Genomic DNA, 18187 nt, shown 5'->3' with positions numbered 1-18187 from the left:
TTTAGATAGATTGTGCATTACATTCATTCACCCATTCACACACACATTCACACACCGATGGCGGAGGAAACCATGCAAGGCACCAACCTGCTCACCGGGAGCAACTAGGGGTTTTAGTCATCATAGCATGGATTTGATTTAGTTTTAGTCAGTAAAAAAGGCATTTAGTTTGATGAAAATCTCATGAGATATAGTCAACTACTACAAAAACCTTTCAGATGACTAATATATGACTAAAACTAAACAAAAACTTTTATTCAGAAGACTATGACAAATTTTTCTGTACAAATCAACACTGTAGGGAGACATGGTAGAATGATATTTCATATTTTTCACTTATTCAAACCAAATTTCGAACCATAGAAACTCAAAGATGCTGGCAGCGCAAAATACACTTTGTTTTATTTTTATCTAAAGAAACAAGAAGACCTGTGATTCTCACAGTGCTACCCATTCTGTCTATTTCTTCTAAACATTTCCTCCTCATCTTTGCAGAACACCCAGCGCAGGCACGTGTGCCAAGGCTACGGATGCTTTTGGTGAGTTCAGCCCGCATTGACCATGCTCACACCGCGGCCATCTTGGATTGTGTCTCCACATCGAGTGGCAACACATCTGCGCTTGCAAACCATTGTAAACAATGGAGCGATGGTCTAAAAAATATGAGTTCTGTTCTGTACTTTTTAATCAATCTCTCTCTCTCTCTCTCTCTCTCTCTCTCTCTCTCTCTTTCTCTCTCGTTGCAGTCAAAGCCTGTAAACTGTTGGTCACCAAAGAGATGCTACTGCTGAGCATCACTATAGCGTACGCAGGTTGGTCCACATAAACACGAACCCTAATAGAGCTTTGCAGCGGTGGTTTACTGGTGCCACTAAAAATCTCCCATTCATTTCCCCCATAGACCTTTACAAAAATATTTATAACAATTATGTTAAGCCTAGAACCAAGCCATCCAGGCAGGGTCTCAGTGAATCATGACCATAAAACCTTTGATCCTATATAAAAACATATTTTGATATTTCATTATTTGATAAATACCCTTTGTTTAGCGAAAAATATATATATTTTCACAGAAACAAAGGTTTCATGGTCATGATTCACTGCCATCCTGGATGGCTTGGTTCTAGGCTTAACATAATTGTTATAAATATTTTTGTGAACGTCTATGAGGAAATTAATGATTTTTTTTAGTGGCACCAGTAAACCACGCTCACTGTGATCATATATCTACATATTCATTGTTTATGAAACGCAGCAGCCGTGTGGCTGCTTTCGTGCTGTTTCCCGAATCACAGATTAGTTCTTTGCCTGTCAGAATGTTTCGGTCATGAGATTTAGATTTATTCTGTGTGATAGGTGTGTGGATTTCCCAAAGCGATTTTAGCCCTTCGTAGCTCACCCATGGTTGTAAAGACCAAGCCCCGACCGCCATGTTCCTGTGTTTACATGGGTTCGGGCAGATTTATTTAACCTCCTACAACTACACCAACATTCAGATTTCACAAAGTGCTTAATAAAGTCTCACTCCTGTCTAAATACGGTACGGTAATTAACCGTATCCTCCGTGTTCTTTAAGAAGCCTTTTTTATCCGATCGTTTTCTGTTTTCCCATGTATTTCCTGGCGTTCCCCATGCGCACCAACCCCATTGAGATAAACAGACAGTGATCGGATAAAAGGCTTCTTATTAAAGAACACGGAGGATACAGGTAATTATAGAAAGCCGTACCGTATTTAGACAGGAGTGAGACTTTATTAAAGGACCTACACCATGAATTTTCACTTTTTCTATTTTAAAACCTTTTTTTGGGGTCCCACTGGCACCTTCTATCCTCACAAAGTCCTATTTCTGACCGTTGTGTCTTTCTCTGGTTTTGGGCAGACAGAGATGAAAAGCTTTCCACGGGTTCTCAGAACAGTGCTGTTCTGAGAGTTGACGAGAGTGACGTCACTCTCGTTTCCCGTTTTTTTTTCAGAGTCAAAAAAATTTTTTTTTCAAAAACTTTTTTTTTTCAAAAAATTTTTTTTTCCAAAAAAATGCAATTCAGAGTTAAAAAAAAAAAAAATTTTTTTTTTTCAAAACTTCAAAAAAATTTTTTTTGAAAAAATGTTTTTTTTTCAAAAAAAATTTTTTTTTCAAAAACTTTTTTTTTCAAAACTTTCTTTTTTCAAAAAACTTTTTTTTCAAAAACTTTTTTTTCAAAAAACTTTTTTTTCAAAAAACTTTTTTTTCAAAAAACTTTTTCTTTTTCAAAAAACTTTTTCTTTTTCAAAAAACTTCTTTTTTTTCTGGAAAAACCCCACTAGATGCGCCCCTGAGCAAACAGAGGCCGTTTTGGTACTGCAGCTGGAGAGCCTCATTATAGTAGAGCTAGAACAAACAAAAAGAATGGTCAGAGTGTTTGTTGAGGGTTAAAACCTGTCTAAGACTCAATTTTGAGCATATATTTATACAAAAAATATAGTTTTAAAAGCATGGTGTAGGCCCTTTAAGCACTTTGTTTATGAAATCTGAATGATGGTGTAGTTGTAGGGGGGTAAATAAGGGATAGTGTTTTCTGCTGGTGTTTCAGTCCGAGTGTATCAAAGGGTGCGTTTGGAAATGTGCACCGGGTGTGTGCTCAGTGTAGTGAGTGCCTAAACCTAACCCTTACCTCAGTAAAACTATGCCTAAACCTAACCCTTACCTCAGTAAAACTATGCCTAAACCTAACCCTTACCTCAGTAAAACTATGCCTAACCCTAACCCTAACCTTAACCTCAGTAAAACTATGCCTAAACCTAACCCTAACCCCTAACCCTAACCACACCCGGTGCGCATTTCCGAGCGCACCCTTTGATACACTCGGACTGAATCACCAGCAGAAAACACTCTCCCGGTAAATAAGTCACTCTGCCCCAACCCATGTAAACACGGGAACATGACGGTCAGGGCTTGGTATCTACGACCACGCTTGAGCTACGAACTGCTAAAATCGCTTTGGGAAACACGGCCATTGTCTGTTTTCACCACTTCTCTGACGTTTGTTTTCTATTTTATTTCAGTTTTCTTTGATTTCATCATGAAATGACAAAAAAAACAAACAATGAAAAATCAATCAATAACCACTGCTTTAGAACGACACTACCGAAACATCATAATATTTCTACATATTGTGTTCATTCTTTATGAAAATCTCTTCCGTGGAGCAGGTCTGGAGCTGACCTTCTACAGCGGGGTGTACGGGACGTGCATCGGCGCCATGACGCAGTTCGGCCAAGACGCCAAGAGCCTCATCGGCCTCTCTGGCATTTTCATTGGCTTAGGGGAGATCTTGGGTGAGTCTTCATGACCCGTGGTTGAAGAAGTGCTTAGATCAGGGGTTTTCAAACTTTTTTGTCTCAGGGCACCCCATAAATATTGTTTTAATCCAAGGCACCCCTACAATTTTCACTCCCAGCACCTTGTATTTATAGCATATTGTCGGGTGGAAACCTTGTATATCCAAAACCGTTAGTTTTGTATTTAACATCTAAAAGATTTACTAAAATAGTGAAAACAGCAGATCTAAAAGCACACAACGCCTCAAGCTTGACAGTCTTGTATGATGAAGCAGGGCTTTACTTTACCAAAAGACGTACACAGTTGAAACTTGGAGATACAAGGTTTCTGCCCGACAGTGACGATATTTTGGTGATTATGTTTGCGAGGAAAACGTTGAGATAACAGCCATTTTGGTTAGAACTGACAGAAAATAACTTTGTATTTCAAGTTTAAAATGACACTAAATATTAAATAGTGTCCAAATAAATTCCATATATCATCAAATTATCTCGCGGCACCCCTGGGCTGCCGTCACGGCACCCCAGGGTGCCCCGTCACCCACTTTGAAAACCCCTGGCTTAGATTAGAGTAACGAAGTCATGACGTTTTTTTTTTCTTTTTCGAGTTTTTTTTTACATAAACTACATAAAGACAAAGACATTCACATTCACACACACATATTCACACGCTTACTTATTATTTAGTTTTTATCGTCAGTGAAAAGAACACAGTCGACAAACATTTCTCGTCATAGTTTTAGTCGACGAAATCAATTATTCACGTTTGTTTTCTTGGGTTGCTTTTCTCGGCGTGGCCAGGAGGGGGCGTGTTCGGGATGCTGAACGTGTGCAACCGTTTGGGGAGGAACCCCGTGGTGCTGCTGGGCCTCATCACGCACTTCCTGGCCTTCTACCTGATCTTCCTCAACATCGCCAGCGACGCTCCCATCGCCCCCGAGGAGGGGACCTCGCTGCAGGCCTACATCACCCCCAGGTGAGGACCCTCCCATCGCCCCCCGAGGAGGGGACCTCGCTGCAGGCCTACATCACCCCCAGGTGAGGACCCTCCCATCGCCCCCCGAGGAGGGGACCTCGCTGCAGGCCTACATCACCCCCAGGTAAGGACCCTCCCATCACCCCCCGAGGAGGGGACCTCGCTGCAGGCCTACATCACCCCCAGGTAAGGACCCTCCCATCGCCCCCCGAGGAGGGGACCTCGCTGCAGGCCTACATCACCCCCAGGTGAGGACCCTCCCATCGCCCCCCGAGGAGGGGACCTCGCTGCAGGCCTACATCACCCCCAGGTGAGGACCCTCCCATCGCCCCCCGAGGAGGGGACCTCGCTGCAGGCCTACATCACCCCCAGGTAAGGACCCTCCCATCACCCCCCGAGGAGGGGACCTCGCTGCAGGCCTACATCACCCCCAGGTAAGGACCCTCCCATCGCCCCCGAGGAGGGGACCTCGCTGCAGGCCTACATCACCCCCAGGTAAGGACCCTCCCATCGCCCCCCGAGGAGGGGACCTCACTGCAGGCCTACATCACCCCCAGGTGAGGACCCTCCCATCGCCCCCCGAGGAGGGGACCTCACTGCAGGCCTACATCACCCCCAGGTAAGGACCCTCCCATCGCCCCCCGAGGAGGGGACCTCGCTGCAGGCCTACATCACCCCCAGGTGAGGACCCTCCCATCGCCCCCCGAGGAGGGGACCTCGCTGCAGGCCTACATCACCCCCAGGTGAGGACCCTCCCATCGCCCCCCGAGGAGGGGACCTCGCTGCAGGCCTACATCACCCCCAGGTAAGGACGCTCCCATCGCCCCCCGAGGAGGGGACCTCGCTGCAGGCCTACATCACCCCCAGGTAAGGACCCTCCCATCGCCCCCCGAGGAGGGGACCTCGCTGCAGGCCTACATCACGTAAGGGATAATGAATGGCTCCGCGGTGAATGACGACAGATAACTGACCGACGGACTGATAACTCCCCGAGGCGCTAGCCGAGGGGAGTTATCAGTCCGAAGGGAAGTTATCTGTCGTCATTCACCAAGGAGCCATTCATTATCCCGCTTATTACCCGGCTACTAAATAAAAGTAATAATTTGACTCAAAACTAAAAACAAAACAAAGTATTTCCTTGTTTACAGACGGCTGGAAGTGTTCCACAAGTGTTGCGCTGGACGTCCTCCCAGCGCGACACGGTCGCCTTGGAAAACAAGGAAGTGCTGATTAGATAGAATCCATTTTCTGATACTACGTCCTCTATTTCTCGCTTAAAATATTTTTAAAAACATTCTTGAGATCAACGTTTAGTTGTAAATGTCGCTGTGTGGTTGTTTACATGGCTGACATGTTGGCTACAGCACAAGGTTCACGCAGTGCAACTTGACTGCAGCAGGTCCTCTGAGTCTTTGATTAGGCAGCGGTCTGTTATAGAGCGGAGCGGTCTGTTATCGGGTGATAACAGACCTCTGATTTCAGCGCTCGACCAATCAGAATCAAGAATCCAAACAGGCCGGGTAATAACCCCAGGTAAGGACCCTCCCATCGCCCCCCCGAGGAGGGGACCTCACTGCAGGCCTACATCACCCCCAGGTAAGGACCCTCCCATCGCCCCCCGAGGAGGGGACCTCACTGCAGGCCTACATCACCCCCAGGTAAGGACGCTCCCATCGCCCCCGAGGAGGGGACCTCACTGCAGGCCTACATCACCCCCAGGTAAGGACCCTCCCATCGCCCCCCGAGGAGGGGACCTCACTGCAGGCCTACATCACCCCCAGGTAAGGACCCTCCCATCGCCCCCCGAGGAGGGGACCTCACTGCAGGCCTACATCACCCCCAGGTAAGGACCCTCCCATCGCCCCCCGAGGAGGGGACCTCACTGCAGGCCTACATCACCCCCAGGTAAGGACCCTCCCATCGCCCCCCGAGGAGGGGACCTCACTGCAGGCCTACATCACCCCCAGGTAAGGACCCTCCCATCGCCCCCCGAGGAGGGGACCTCACTGCAGGCCTACATCACCCCCAGGTAAGGACCCTCCCATCGCCCCCGAGGAGGGGACCTCACTGCAGGCCTACATCACCCCCAGGTAAGGACCCTCCCATCGCCCCCGAGGAGGGGACCTCGCTGCAGGCCTACATCACCCCCAGGTGAGGACCCTCTCCCCCTCCCTCCCCTAGGGCTGTCACAGTTATTACATAATCGTCTAATCGCAATGATTTGAGGTAATCGCAATTATTTTGCATAATTGTCATAGTCGTTTCCATGTTGAGAAATGTTAATATAGTTTCAAACTCTTTCAAAAAGTAGTGGAAATGGCAGATCTACAAGTTCACAACGTGTCGCGATGCGGCGCGTTGTGAGCTTGTAGATCGGCGATCAATGTTATGTTTTAAGTATAAAGTTGTCAAATATGTCATTTCTTTGTATATTTAGGTTATGTGTCCTATCTGCCATGTGCAACTTCAAAGCCTAAAAGCCAAACAGAAATGTAATTGTCAACGGCAATTAAATCGTTAATCGCAATTATTTGAGTGACAATTAATCGCCATGTAAAGTGTCATGGCGTGACAGCGTGAATAGCAGATCTACAAGCTCGCGAGCTTGTAGATCTGCTATTTTTTTTTTCTCGTGGAGGAGGTGTGTGCGTGTGCGTGCATGTGTGCGTGTGTGTATCAGTGTGCCGGTGGCGTTGTTGTGCAGCTTCCTGTTGGGTCTGGGTGACAGCTGTTTCAACACACAGCTGTTCAGCATCATCGGCTTCGTGTGGCGCGAGGAAAGCGCTCCGGCCTTCGCCTGCTTCTATTTCATTCAGGTACGCCGTCGCCTACAGTAGGCAGCTTTCTTCATTATTGTCAGTGGCGACATACAGTATAGGGCAGGGGTCTTCAACGTTTTCAGGCATGGACCCCTTAGTTGAGAGAGAGATGGAGCAGGGACCCCCACAAGCGGCCACAACCTCTTCATAGATTCAATATCGTTTCATTGTTTGACAGCTCAATCATCAGTGTATTTTGGATTCATGTCAATTTGTGTTTTCAGATATTTAACCACTTGAACCGTCAATACTTTAAAAAAAACTTGACCTTTCACTCTGTACTGAGTCTGCTCTTTTCTCCCTCTACACCAAAGCTCTTTGCCGAAAAAAGCTTGTAGATCTACTATTTTTGGCTAAAGTTCTCAGAATATGGACGCTATATAGATATGGACTCCTCTAATTCAGACCTGGGCATTGTGCGGCCCGGGGGCCGTATGTGGCCCTTTGGTGCACTCTGACCAGCCCTTGTAGGGTTAATGGGAAATTACAAAATAAACACATTTTCTAATTTTACCTATTTTTATTTTTATTCACATACATATGGATGCAATGCGTACATCAGCACGTGTGTGTGATCATTGGATGTTGTCTCAATAACAAGCAGGTGGTCAGACTGGTCACACGTTAAGACGACCTGCCTTATCTTACCCATCAAAAATGGCTTAAGTGGCTAAAAAAAGAAAAGTTGATGCCGAATGCCGTGTTTTCAATTTAAGTATTTATTCGGAGGTGAAGCCGGGTGTTTAGTTTGGGGGAGTACATCTTGCAGGGAGCACTGCCTTTTGGCCCGGCCCTCCACAACATTTTCTGTTGTTCATGTGGCCCCTTGGAAAAAAATAATAACATATTTTAGTTTTTTCCACTCTCTATGAAATCTCTTTGCCAAAAAATAGGCGATTTACAAGCTCAAAACGCGTCACACCAGTCGAGCTGTCGCCAACTGGAAATGATGCGGTATGAACTGCTTTGAACGACCAGTACTGAGCGCTACTGCAGCCAATGAGAGCACAGGAGAGGTGTTTGCTAAAGAGCTTGAGAAACCCCTGTTTCTGAACAAAGCAGTCAATAGCAATGCTTACTATCAAAATATAGAACTTCAACTTTTCAACTAAAAGTATTGTGTTTTTACCAAGTAACATCACTTACAGCACAATCATTTGATTCGATTGTGATGACACCACTTAACTTGCCCTATTTCTTCTAGATATTAATAAATGAATGGATGGATGGATGGATGGATAGATAGATGAATAGATGGATAGATCTCTCACCTGGCCCTCTTCTAGTGCCACCATGAGGCCGATTCTTGCAAAACCCATTTTTTGACATTGCTCCTACAGATTTTGCAAAGCAGTACACATGCAGTATCTCTAAAGTCATGTCATCAACATGGATCTGTCCCATTTCACATATTCCCTCCTGCTTGGCTACCATTGCCTTCTAAAGTTTGTGTATGCGACGTGACGGTCGCTTATCTCCCGATTAGGGAGTCTTTGGCCGCAATCACATATATGCGTGAGACATCTTCTCCGTCTCGTTTGAGAATGAGGGGAGGGAGGGGGAGTCCAATTCATTTTCTATGTAAGTCACGTGGTTTCATGTCGTTGCCGTGTCTCTTGCTCAACCGAAGGCTGTATTTTGGCCAAGAGATTTGCAAGAGACAAAAAAAAAACACGTGACCTCCATTGATAATGAATTGGACCCATCCTCCCCCCCTCATTCTCAAACGATACGGACACGATAGCTGTCGCAAATGTCTGGACGGCGCTGTACTGTTAACATGGTGTTTGTGTTTCTCCCCCCCTCCCACACACTCACAGTCCATCATGGCGGCGCTGGCGTTCGGCTACAGCAACTACCTGCTGCTCCACTGGCAGCTGCTCATCCTGGTGCTGGTGGGCTTCATGGGCTCCCTGTCCTTCTTCCTGGCGGAGTGGACGGTGGAGGCTGCAAGGAGGGACTCGGACTACCACAGCATCTGACCTGGTGGAGGCTGCAAGGAGGGGTGTCGCACCAAATCCTGGGCCCTGGCCGTACAAGGATTCACTGCGGGCCCCCCATGAATGTTCTTCATAGGGGGAGGAGGTTTAACCCATTTAGACTGGGAACGCATTATGTTGTGCTTCAACTACTGAAAAATAACAGATATACAAGCTCAATTGTATATCGAACTTGTAGATAATCTTGAAACTTTGTGCAAGTCTTTGAATATTTCAAATCCTTTGATTGATTGATTTTGTATTTATTTTTATAAAAAAAAAAAATGCTCTTATGCCTTTATTGATAGTAGACTGACAGGAAATGGGGAGAGAGAGAGATGGGGAGTGACATGCGGCAAAGGTCGTCCGGATCTGGAATCGAACCGGCGACGCCGCGGCAATCATGCCTATGTGGCGGTGCCTATGTGGTTTGCGCCTTGACCAGTAGGCCACCGGACGCCCCAATTGATTGATTGATTGAAGAATTTATTAGTAGTTTGCAATAGAAAGAAGTACAGTTTCATGACAGCACAAATCACTGGTACAAGGTCAACTAAAAGGAGATCCTAGAGAGCCTTACGGCTTATTTACACAGGAACCACACTTTATGTATCTCATATAACATTGAAAGACAGACGGATAGAACATAGTACTTTATCTAGGATAACATCAATTTCAAAAGCAGTGATTTTTCATACCAATTTTGAAGGAGGCTAGGGATTTGCTCTCCTTTAAGGCTTGCGGAAGGGTGTTCCACATGTTGGTGGTATAGCAGGAGAACGAGTTAGAGCCTTGTTTAGTGTTAAATCTAGGTTAACATGATTAGTGGAGCTGCCTCTGGTGTTGTGATCGTGGACATCCTTGACCTTGGCTTTAAGAAGTAGTTTGTCAGGTACATGGGTATCTTGGAGGTGTAGTGTATCTTGTACACCAGGCCCATTGCAAGATGCTGTACTCTGTCAGCTACTTTAAGCCACCCTACGCTTTTGTGGTGATGATCGTTAAGGTGGGCCCGAGGAGGAAGACCAAGCACGACACTAATTAGTTTGTTCTGGGCTGTTTGGAGCTTTAACTTTAAAGGAGTAGTTCACCTCCAGAATGGAAAATGTTCTATTGATTACTCACGCCATTGAGACATGAGTTCAATAATATTATTTTGTATTTGTTGCATTCCTAAGACAATAATTTGATTACAATAAATGTACCCCCATTGATTCCGGATGGGGACCCGAATGCATTTGGGTCTCCATCCGGAATCAATGGGTGTAAATTTACTATAATCACAGGGTTCCGTAAAGGTTTTTTTTTTTTTTTAACTGTTTCTATGTCAGTTGTGCTCAAACGTTTTCATGTGAAGGACCCCCAAAATTATATTTATTTGGCCACGGACCCCCATCTCAAAATATTTAGTTCCGGGGACCGAAATGTTCGCTTAAAAAATACATACATTCAAAGATTTGCACACATTTTCACCACTTTTCAAAAATAGCAGATGTGCAAGCTGAGCTTGTATATATGCTATTTGTCAATAGCTAAAGTATAAAATAATTAAGGGCCCTCCACCTTGGGCCCTCGTAACCCAGTCCCACTACCCCCCCCCCCCCTGCCGTGTGACGCCCCTGGAGGCCGCAAGGAGGGACTCGAACCACCTCCGCTCTGACTGTTAATGGTGCCTGTCAATCAGTTTACAGTGCACGGCTGCAGTGAGTGAATGTGGATCTCGGCACATGAAACAAGGGGCTTTAAATAATCATTAAATGGTCGGGTCTCACGGAACCTCGTAAATAAACGGATTTGGGGACAAATGTCACGGGTTACGGACTGTAAAAAAAGAAAGAAAGTCGGGAACGGAGCGGAATCGGACGAGACCGTTACGGGGCCACTCAGGTTTGGTTTTGTAATTTGATTATTATTTTCGGAACAGGTCGGAATCGGGGAAAAAAAGATTTGGACCCGCAAAGATCTCTACTCTGAGCCCCTAGTTGCTCCCGATGAGCAGGTTGGTGCCTTGCATGGTTTCCTCTGCCATTGGTGTATGAATGTATGTGTGAATGGGTGAATGTAATGCACAATTTCTGTAAAGCGCCTTGGTTAAAGGCGCTATATAAATGCTCCATTTACCATTCATGATCGATTCATAGATTAATCGCGAAACGAACATGGACGATTATGAATCGAATCACAATTTTCTTTTTTGTTTTAATATATGTTCCAATACATGTTTTGTATGTTGAAAAGAAAGCTGCTTAATGTACAGTATTTTTGTTTGATTTTGGATGGTTAGCAGAAGTATTGAGTTATAATTTATGTTATATATTTTTTTACTACAACAACTCCCTTCCATTTGTTTATATTATCAATGAAATATAATGGAAGTAAATTAATCTGTTTTCATTAGAAAGCACTTTGTTTTATTTGTCACACAGTGAGATGGAATGGAATCGAGATGCATCGGTAATCGATTTATAATCGAATCGTGGCCCTCTGAATCAGAATCAAATTGAATCGTCGGTACGTCTAGCAATTTCCAACCCTAGTGGCCAGTGATTCTCAAGCCATTTCCTTTTTTTATTTTTATTTCAAGCATATGCATTCTTAGGCCGGGTTTGCAGTTTCTTTATTGCTACTTCCAGCAACACTTTTAGCCCCCATAAGTCACATCCAACCATGAAAGGTTGCGTTGTATCTTGGGAATGGGCTTATTCTGTGTAAAATGACATATTTAGCCACTTGTACGCATGCCCCCACTGAAATAAGAATCTCTAAAACAACAGAAAGAAGTAAATGAAATAATTTTAACACATATGGTGCCAACCCCGAGTTTCCCGAGTTTGTATTGGTACTACCGCTGTGCCAACCCCGAGTTTCCCGAGTTTGGGCCGTTTTTGAAAAAAAAAAAGTTTTTTTTTTTTCAAAAAATGTTTTTTCAAAAAAGAAATTTGGACCTCCACCCCAGAAATGTATTAGGCATGATCGCGATCGCGAGATTGCATGTTTAACCCCCATACCAACTCATTCTTTCAAACATGGCAGCCATGTTTGTTTACATCTGAAGAAAACATAATGGCTGATACATCATGAATGCCTGAACGGATTTCCAAGTGGATTTTTTGTTTGAAAGCTGTGAACAGCATCTACACACGTGGTGCATCATCTAGGCATGGGCGTGCACTTTTTACACAATTGCACAATTACATGGAAGTCTATGGTAACCATGGCAACGCGAGACATTGAAGAGAAAAAATCATTGCAACATAAGTGTTAACACATCTTTTATATTCTTTAATTGCAATCTAAAATATGAACCCTTGTAAAAAAAACAAAGTTGTCCTTTAAGCCACAGAGCAAGCTTGCCTTGTGTAGAGTAGCTTCGTAGGGACTCTACTTCAGTTGGAGTAAATTCGGGACACAATGACAGTCCTACTCGTTAAATTGTATGTATTTTATTTCTATTTTATTTTGTTTCTGTTATTTATGCAGTTGATGAATCACACTCTGTGTAGCTAATCTATTGCGGGAATACGGAGCATTTAGAATGGCTGGTTTTAGATTGTGTTTGCGACTGGGCTCACACGCAATGCAGTCTCTCTAGGATATCAAGGGAATTAATTACCCGTGTACAATTTTTATACTTGAATGAAAAAAATCACAAATTACATTATGCTTGCTTGTTTTTATTGCGTGCAGCGTAGTGTGTCTACCCTGTTAGCGACATATCTATGTTATGTTATGTTTTATTTATTTGACATGGACATCACAATCACATTAGACAAACCAGATGCATTGATATAAGTGATTTTAGCATGAGTGCTAATTCTCATCATCTGTCCACAGGAGGCTTTTCTATTTTACAATAATCAAATCAAGTACAGTAAACATTAATACGAGTCTAAAACCCATTCAAGTACAAAAACAATAATACTAGTCTAAAACCCAGTCAAGTACAAAAACAATAATACTAGTCTAAAACCCAGTCAAGTACAAACAATTATAAAATGCGATTACTAATAAGAACTAACAATCCACAATCTGACTCATCAGTCTGTACTGTAGGACATACAAAATCATAAGTAGCCATAATCAATTCACACAGCAGGTAAGGAACAGAAACTATTCAAGTGAGCACAGTTGATTTGATTTCAACCATAACTTGAGTCCTCTGTAAAAGACATTACCATCTGTCTCTAGTTTTAAAACTTGATAATTTCCATATTTCCCAGCAACTTCAGAGGATTGAATGTTTGACCAGCAGGTGGCACCATGGAGCTTGTTCACACATGTATCAAATGCATAGAGCAGGGGTCTTCAACAGGGGGTCCGGGACCCCTATAGGGGGTCCTCAGAGTTACTACAGGGGGTCCTTAAAATCTTTGAGTGATAGAAACTTTATTTTCCTCCTTTTTTATATTAACCACTTGAACCTAACGTCCATATTCTGAGAACTTTAGCCAAAAATTGCAGATCTACAAGCGCGAGGCGTTGTGAGCTTGTAGATCGGCTATTTTCGGCAGAGAGGTTTGGTGTAGAGGGGAAAAAAGAGCACACTAAGTACAGAGTGAAAGGTCAAGTTTATTAAGTATTGACGGTTCAAGTGGTTACATATCTGATAACACAAATTGACATGAATCCAAAATACACTGGTGATTGTGCTGTCAAACGATGAAACTATATGGAATCTGGGGGTCCCTGCTTCATCGCTCTCTCGGCTAAGGGGTCCTTGGCCTGAAAACGTCGAAGACCCCTGGCATAGAGACGGTGTAGTGCCTCAGTAAACTAGGAGCACATGGCAAATCAACCTAGCATCAGTCTAGCTCTAAACAATGTATTATTAAAAAAGAAAGCGGTGCTATTTAGTTGAGATCAACTTAAGAGAGACTGATGCTAGTTTAGGCTATTGGTTTACCTGTGATCCTAGCATCAGTTTAAACGTAATATAAAAAATAAAGAAAAGAAAATTAAGTTAGCAGTGCTATTTAGTTGAGTTCAACTTAAGAGAGACTTTGCCACACAAAATGAATGAATTCTATATTTAACGATGAATAGAGATGATGAAGACATGAATGCAGTAGTATTTAATTATGTTATTTATTATGCACTTATATTTGATATGATATTTTTGAACACTTTGGCGCAGGCAACATTGCAAGAGAACTAAACTCATGAATTAACATTTTTCTAGAAAGGTTTCATAAAGCAGTAAGACTCCCTAATCGGGAGATAAGCGACCGTCAGGTCACATATACACAAATAGGCCAAAATGTGTTTTGCAAGATTGCATGTGTATCGTAATACAGCTTGTAAATATATTGTGATATTGTATTTTTCCATATCGCCCACCCCTACTTTTAGTTTAATTTAGCGTCCCGTGAAGCTTGGCCAATGTGGGATGGGATGGGGCGGGACGTACGTACGACAATGGCAGATGAAGGAGCAGTTTGCACCGTTCATAAACATTTGAAATTGAACTATAGGATGCTATAGGTAAATAATGAACCTATCGTCTGAATAACATGCTATCTAAATGTCATTTTAACCTTTTTGCATAAGACAAGGCTTGGTCTAAGGTGGAGTCTGAAGAGGTGAGTGGTCAGATTACAGTGGTTCACCATCCCTTACAGTCTATGTCACTGGTTCGTGGTTCCCCAACACAGTGAAATCTCACTGTTTCTACGTGTCGTTATTTCGACTAGGGTTTTGGTTGGGTTTAGGCATCGTTTTACTGAGGTTAGGGTTTGGGTTAGGTTTAGGCATAGTTTTTAACAATCACCAGGTTAGCATTCACCAGTGTCAAAAAAAAAGAACGTTGAACACATGTTACGTCGAAATATCGACACTCTCCCCCCAAACACTGGGTCTGGAGTCAGAAGGCATTTGTAGGTCATGGATAAATTGTTATGGGTCTCTTTATTTTATTGTATTTTGTTTCCTACTATTTGTTTTTAATCATTTATTTCAAAACATTTTCTAAAAAACATCCACCCCAAAAAAGCAATATTTAAGTAATTTCATTCATAAATAAAAGCAAAATCTAAGAAATTCCATAAATTAGGAAACATTTTTAAAAAGTAATGAAGAAGCTCACATCAGCTATTTTCACTAGTTTGGGTCATGGGCAAATGCCTAATTTCTCTTTTGGGTCTGAACCACACACACACGGACGCATGCACACACACACACACACACACACACACACACACACACACAGGGCAACGTGACATAATTAGAACCACAATACCTCCAAGTAAACAGTTTTAATATTTTATTATGGTGTTTGTTATAATTGTATTAACAGTGATTCAAGTGACTGCAGGGTTCATAGTCTACCTCAGCCGTTGTGGTTTCATAAAACTAATGTAATATTTAACATACTGACCTCTGCTAGCCATCATATTATAACATGTCATTCTTTATAATGTCATAAAGAGATTGTTCCAACGTGATGATTCTATAATCTATATTAGGAAATAGTGTAAAAAGTACAATATAGTTAAGTGCAGGAGTAAAAGTATCATAATAATCTGATACATTTTATAGTAAAGTATCTCAATGTTTACTATAGAGACAATTACATTTCTATAAATCCCCATAATATTAATTACCATTATTGTTGGCACTATTACTGATCTGATTAATACATCATCATCATCATCTCTAACTACGTAGTTCCAGAGTTACACTGATCTTCCATGGTAACATCTTCAGAGGGACAGTAAGAAAAGTGCCAATGAATGGAAAGAGTGTTTCAGTGAAAGTGTGTGTGAAGGTGTGTATGTCTGTGTTAGTATCAGGATCAGAGAAGGACAGCTTTCCTTTGTTCCAGTCCAGCTGGACTCTGATCTTCTTGGGGTTCTGCTGCACTGAGAGAACAGTGAATGACCCTGGTGAGGAGACTGCTGTGTATTTACCTTCATATAAATATATATTCCAGCGTTGACCCCCTCCCTTTCCCTTCCTCTGATGAGACTCTGCTAACACACCCAGTTCCCATTCTGTATTGTCTCCAACCTCAACATCCCAGCTGTGAGTCCCAGAGTTAAAGCCCTCAGAACCCAGGACACGGCGCCAGATGTCAAACCTCTCTGGGTTGTCAGGAAGCTGCTGCTGTCTCTCTCCACGTCTCACACTGGTCAGATCATCAGACAGGATGAGGTGTGGACAGGCAGTGTTGGGGTCCAGAATGACAGGAGTGTAGGAGACAATGTCCTTCATCTTGTCCCAGACTCTGAAGGTCAGGTTCTTCAGGTGTTTGGTCTCGTCTATCAGTGCTCCTGAGACCGGCTGTGGGTCCTGCAGTGTGAACTGGACTCTTTCCACTGTGGTCTTGTAGTTCTGCAGGAATGAGATGTGTTCAGCTCTCAGATCCTCCTCTATGGCTCTGATTGTGTCTGAAAGGGTTGATATGTCTCTGTTCAGACCCTCAATCTTCTCCTTCACCATCTGAGTCTTCTGCTGCTCTTCCTCCCTCAGTGCAGTGATCCTTGTCTTCTCTTCCTTCTTTAGAAACTGATGCATCTTCTTAAACTGTTCCTTCATCTGCATCTCTGTGTGCCGGGCCCGGACCTTAATGTGTTCTGCTGTTTGGTCACAGTTTGTTTTAACTTTATTAAAGACCTCCAGTTTATCTTGTAAAGGCTTCAGAGATTTCTGGACTTCCTCCTTGTGTTCCAGTGCAGCTTCATCGATGGGTCTGAAACTGTGGTTGATGTGTTTTTTAGAATCTCGACACACAAGACACACGGCCAGTTGACATTCCCGACAGAACAGTTTGAGTTTCTCAGCATGCAGACTGCAGAGAACCTCAGACCCTGTTGAAGCTCTCTGGTGTCTCTCCTGTAAGGCCTCACACAGGTTCTTCAGAGCCAGGTTTCTGCGTGGATCCACAGACTGTTCCTCCCTACAAAATGGACATGCTTTTATTTCCTTATCTTTCCACCAATTCTCTATACAGACTTTACAGAAGCTGTGGCTACAGGACAGGATAACAGGATCTTTAAAGATGTCACAACACACAGGACAGGAATAATCCTCTTCTGGGCGAAATGCCCTGGATGCCATTTTGTCCCTGAATGAAGCAACAAACACTCCACACAATAAAGGAAATGAGTCAGTCAGTGGTGGTAACACTCCCTTCTCCTAGAATGTTCCCTTTGTGAAAGTTTCCTTTCACTTTAATCGTGGTTCTTGTTAAAGTCCATTCAGTTGACAGAGTCAGCAGCAGGTTCCAGTGGTCTGGGTCAGTATTCCCTCCTGTAGCTGTGGAAAGACTGTCTGTCCTCCTCACTGGAAGGTGCGTTTGATCTGAATGTGAATCTTCGCCTGTCTCTGTGTGTGTATCTGTCTGCATTGACAGAGAAGAGTGTGCTCAGTGCTGTAAGTTTCTGTTTCCTGACTCCTCTGAGTCAGAGAGGGGAGGAGCTTTGACACAGCACAGAGCTGTTGCAGCTCTCTCTCTCTCTCTCTCTCTCTCTCTCTCTCTCGCACACACGCACGCACGCACGCACGCGCACACACACACACACACACACACACACACACACACACCATCAGGGGTCCGCAAAAATAGTGAAACTAGCCTCTAAACTGTAGAGGGAAAAAAGCTAGACCAAGTACAGAGCCAACAGTGAGGCTGAAGGATGAAATATTATTATTATTGAGTGAGAAATTAAGGCATTGCATTGAGAGAGACAGGCGATAAGATTCACGTTGCACCCTTGAATTACTCTGTTAACTTTTAGAATCTTACATCATATCAAGCCACATAAATACAGTATGCACATCTTCCCACCTGAGATAGGCCTACAGTAGGCTATGTTAAGGAGAAATATCAGTTTCCATCAGAACTGACTGAAAATAACGTTACAACTACTTGAAACCCAGCATCCCTATTCTGGGGGGAAAGTTCACCAAAAAATAGCAGATCTACAAGCTCACAACGCGTCACAACGTTTTCACCTGTACATATTTTGTTTTCCGATTGTATTGTATTGTGTACACTTCTGCTTTGGCAATGTAAACGTATGTTTACTCATGCCAATATAAAGCCCTTTGCGTGTGTGCGTGCATGCGTGCGTGCGTGTGTCTGGGTGGGTGGCA

The 18187-nt window shown here is 43.5% G+C and overlaps 2 protein-coding genes across 2 annotated transcripts in view; one reads left to right on the top strand and one right to left on the bottom strand.

Moving 5' to 3' along the window:
- The window catches only part of LOC308283421 (UNC93-like protein MFSD11), a 30536-nt gene extending 17881 nt beyond the window's left edge, over nt 1-12655 (top strand). Inside the window, exons 10-15 of the mRNA XM_080723852.1 lie at nt 496-539; nt 747-812; nt 3192-3317; nt 4122-4296; nt 6977-7112; nt 8936-12655. Coding sequence (XP_080579978.1) covers nt 496-539; nt 747-812; nt 3192-3317; nt 4122-4296; nt 6977-7112; nt 8936-9097 — 709 coding nt within the window. The 3' untranslated portion in view covers nt 9098-12655. The remainder of the gene's footprint in view (nt 1-495; nt 540-746; nt 813-3191; nt 3318-4121; nt 4297-6976; nt 7113-8935) is intronic.
- Nucleotides 12656-15745: 3090 nt separating this feature from the next.
- On the bottom strand, nt 15746-17149 carry LOC308283118 (nuclear factor 7, brain-like; the record flags this gene model as incomplete). Its single annotated transcript, XM_080723499.1, has 1 exon — nt 15746-17149. The coding sequence occupies one exon, from the start codon at nt 17147-17149 to the stop codon at nt 15746-15748; it is 1404 nt and encodes a 467-aa protein (XP_080579625.1).
- Nucleotides 17150-18187: the final 1038 nt, after the last annotated feature.

Source organism: Nannobrachium achirus (assembly GCF_963921795.1).
Source record: "Nannobrachium achirus genome assembly, chromosome: 4".
Lineage (NCBI taxonomy): Eukaryota > Metazoa > Chordata > Actinopteri > Myctophiformes > Myctophidae > Nannobrachium > Nannobrachium achirus.
This window is presented reverse-complemented; position numbering and strand designations above follow the sequence as displayed.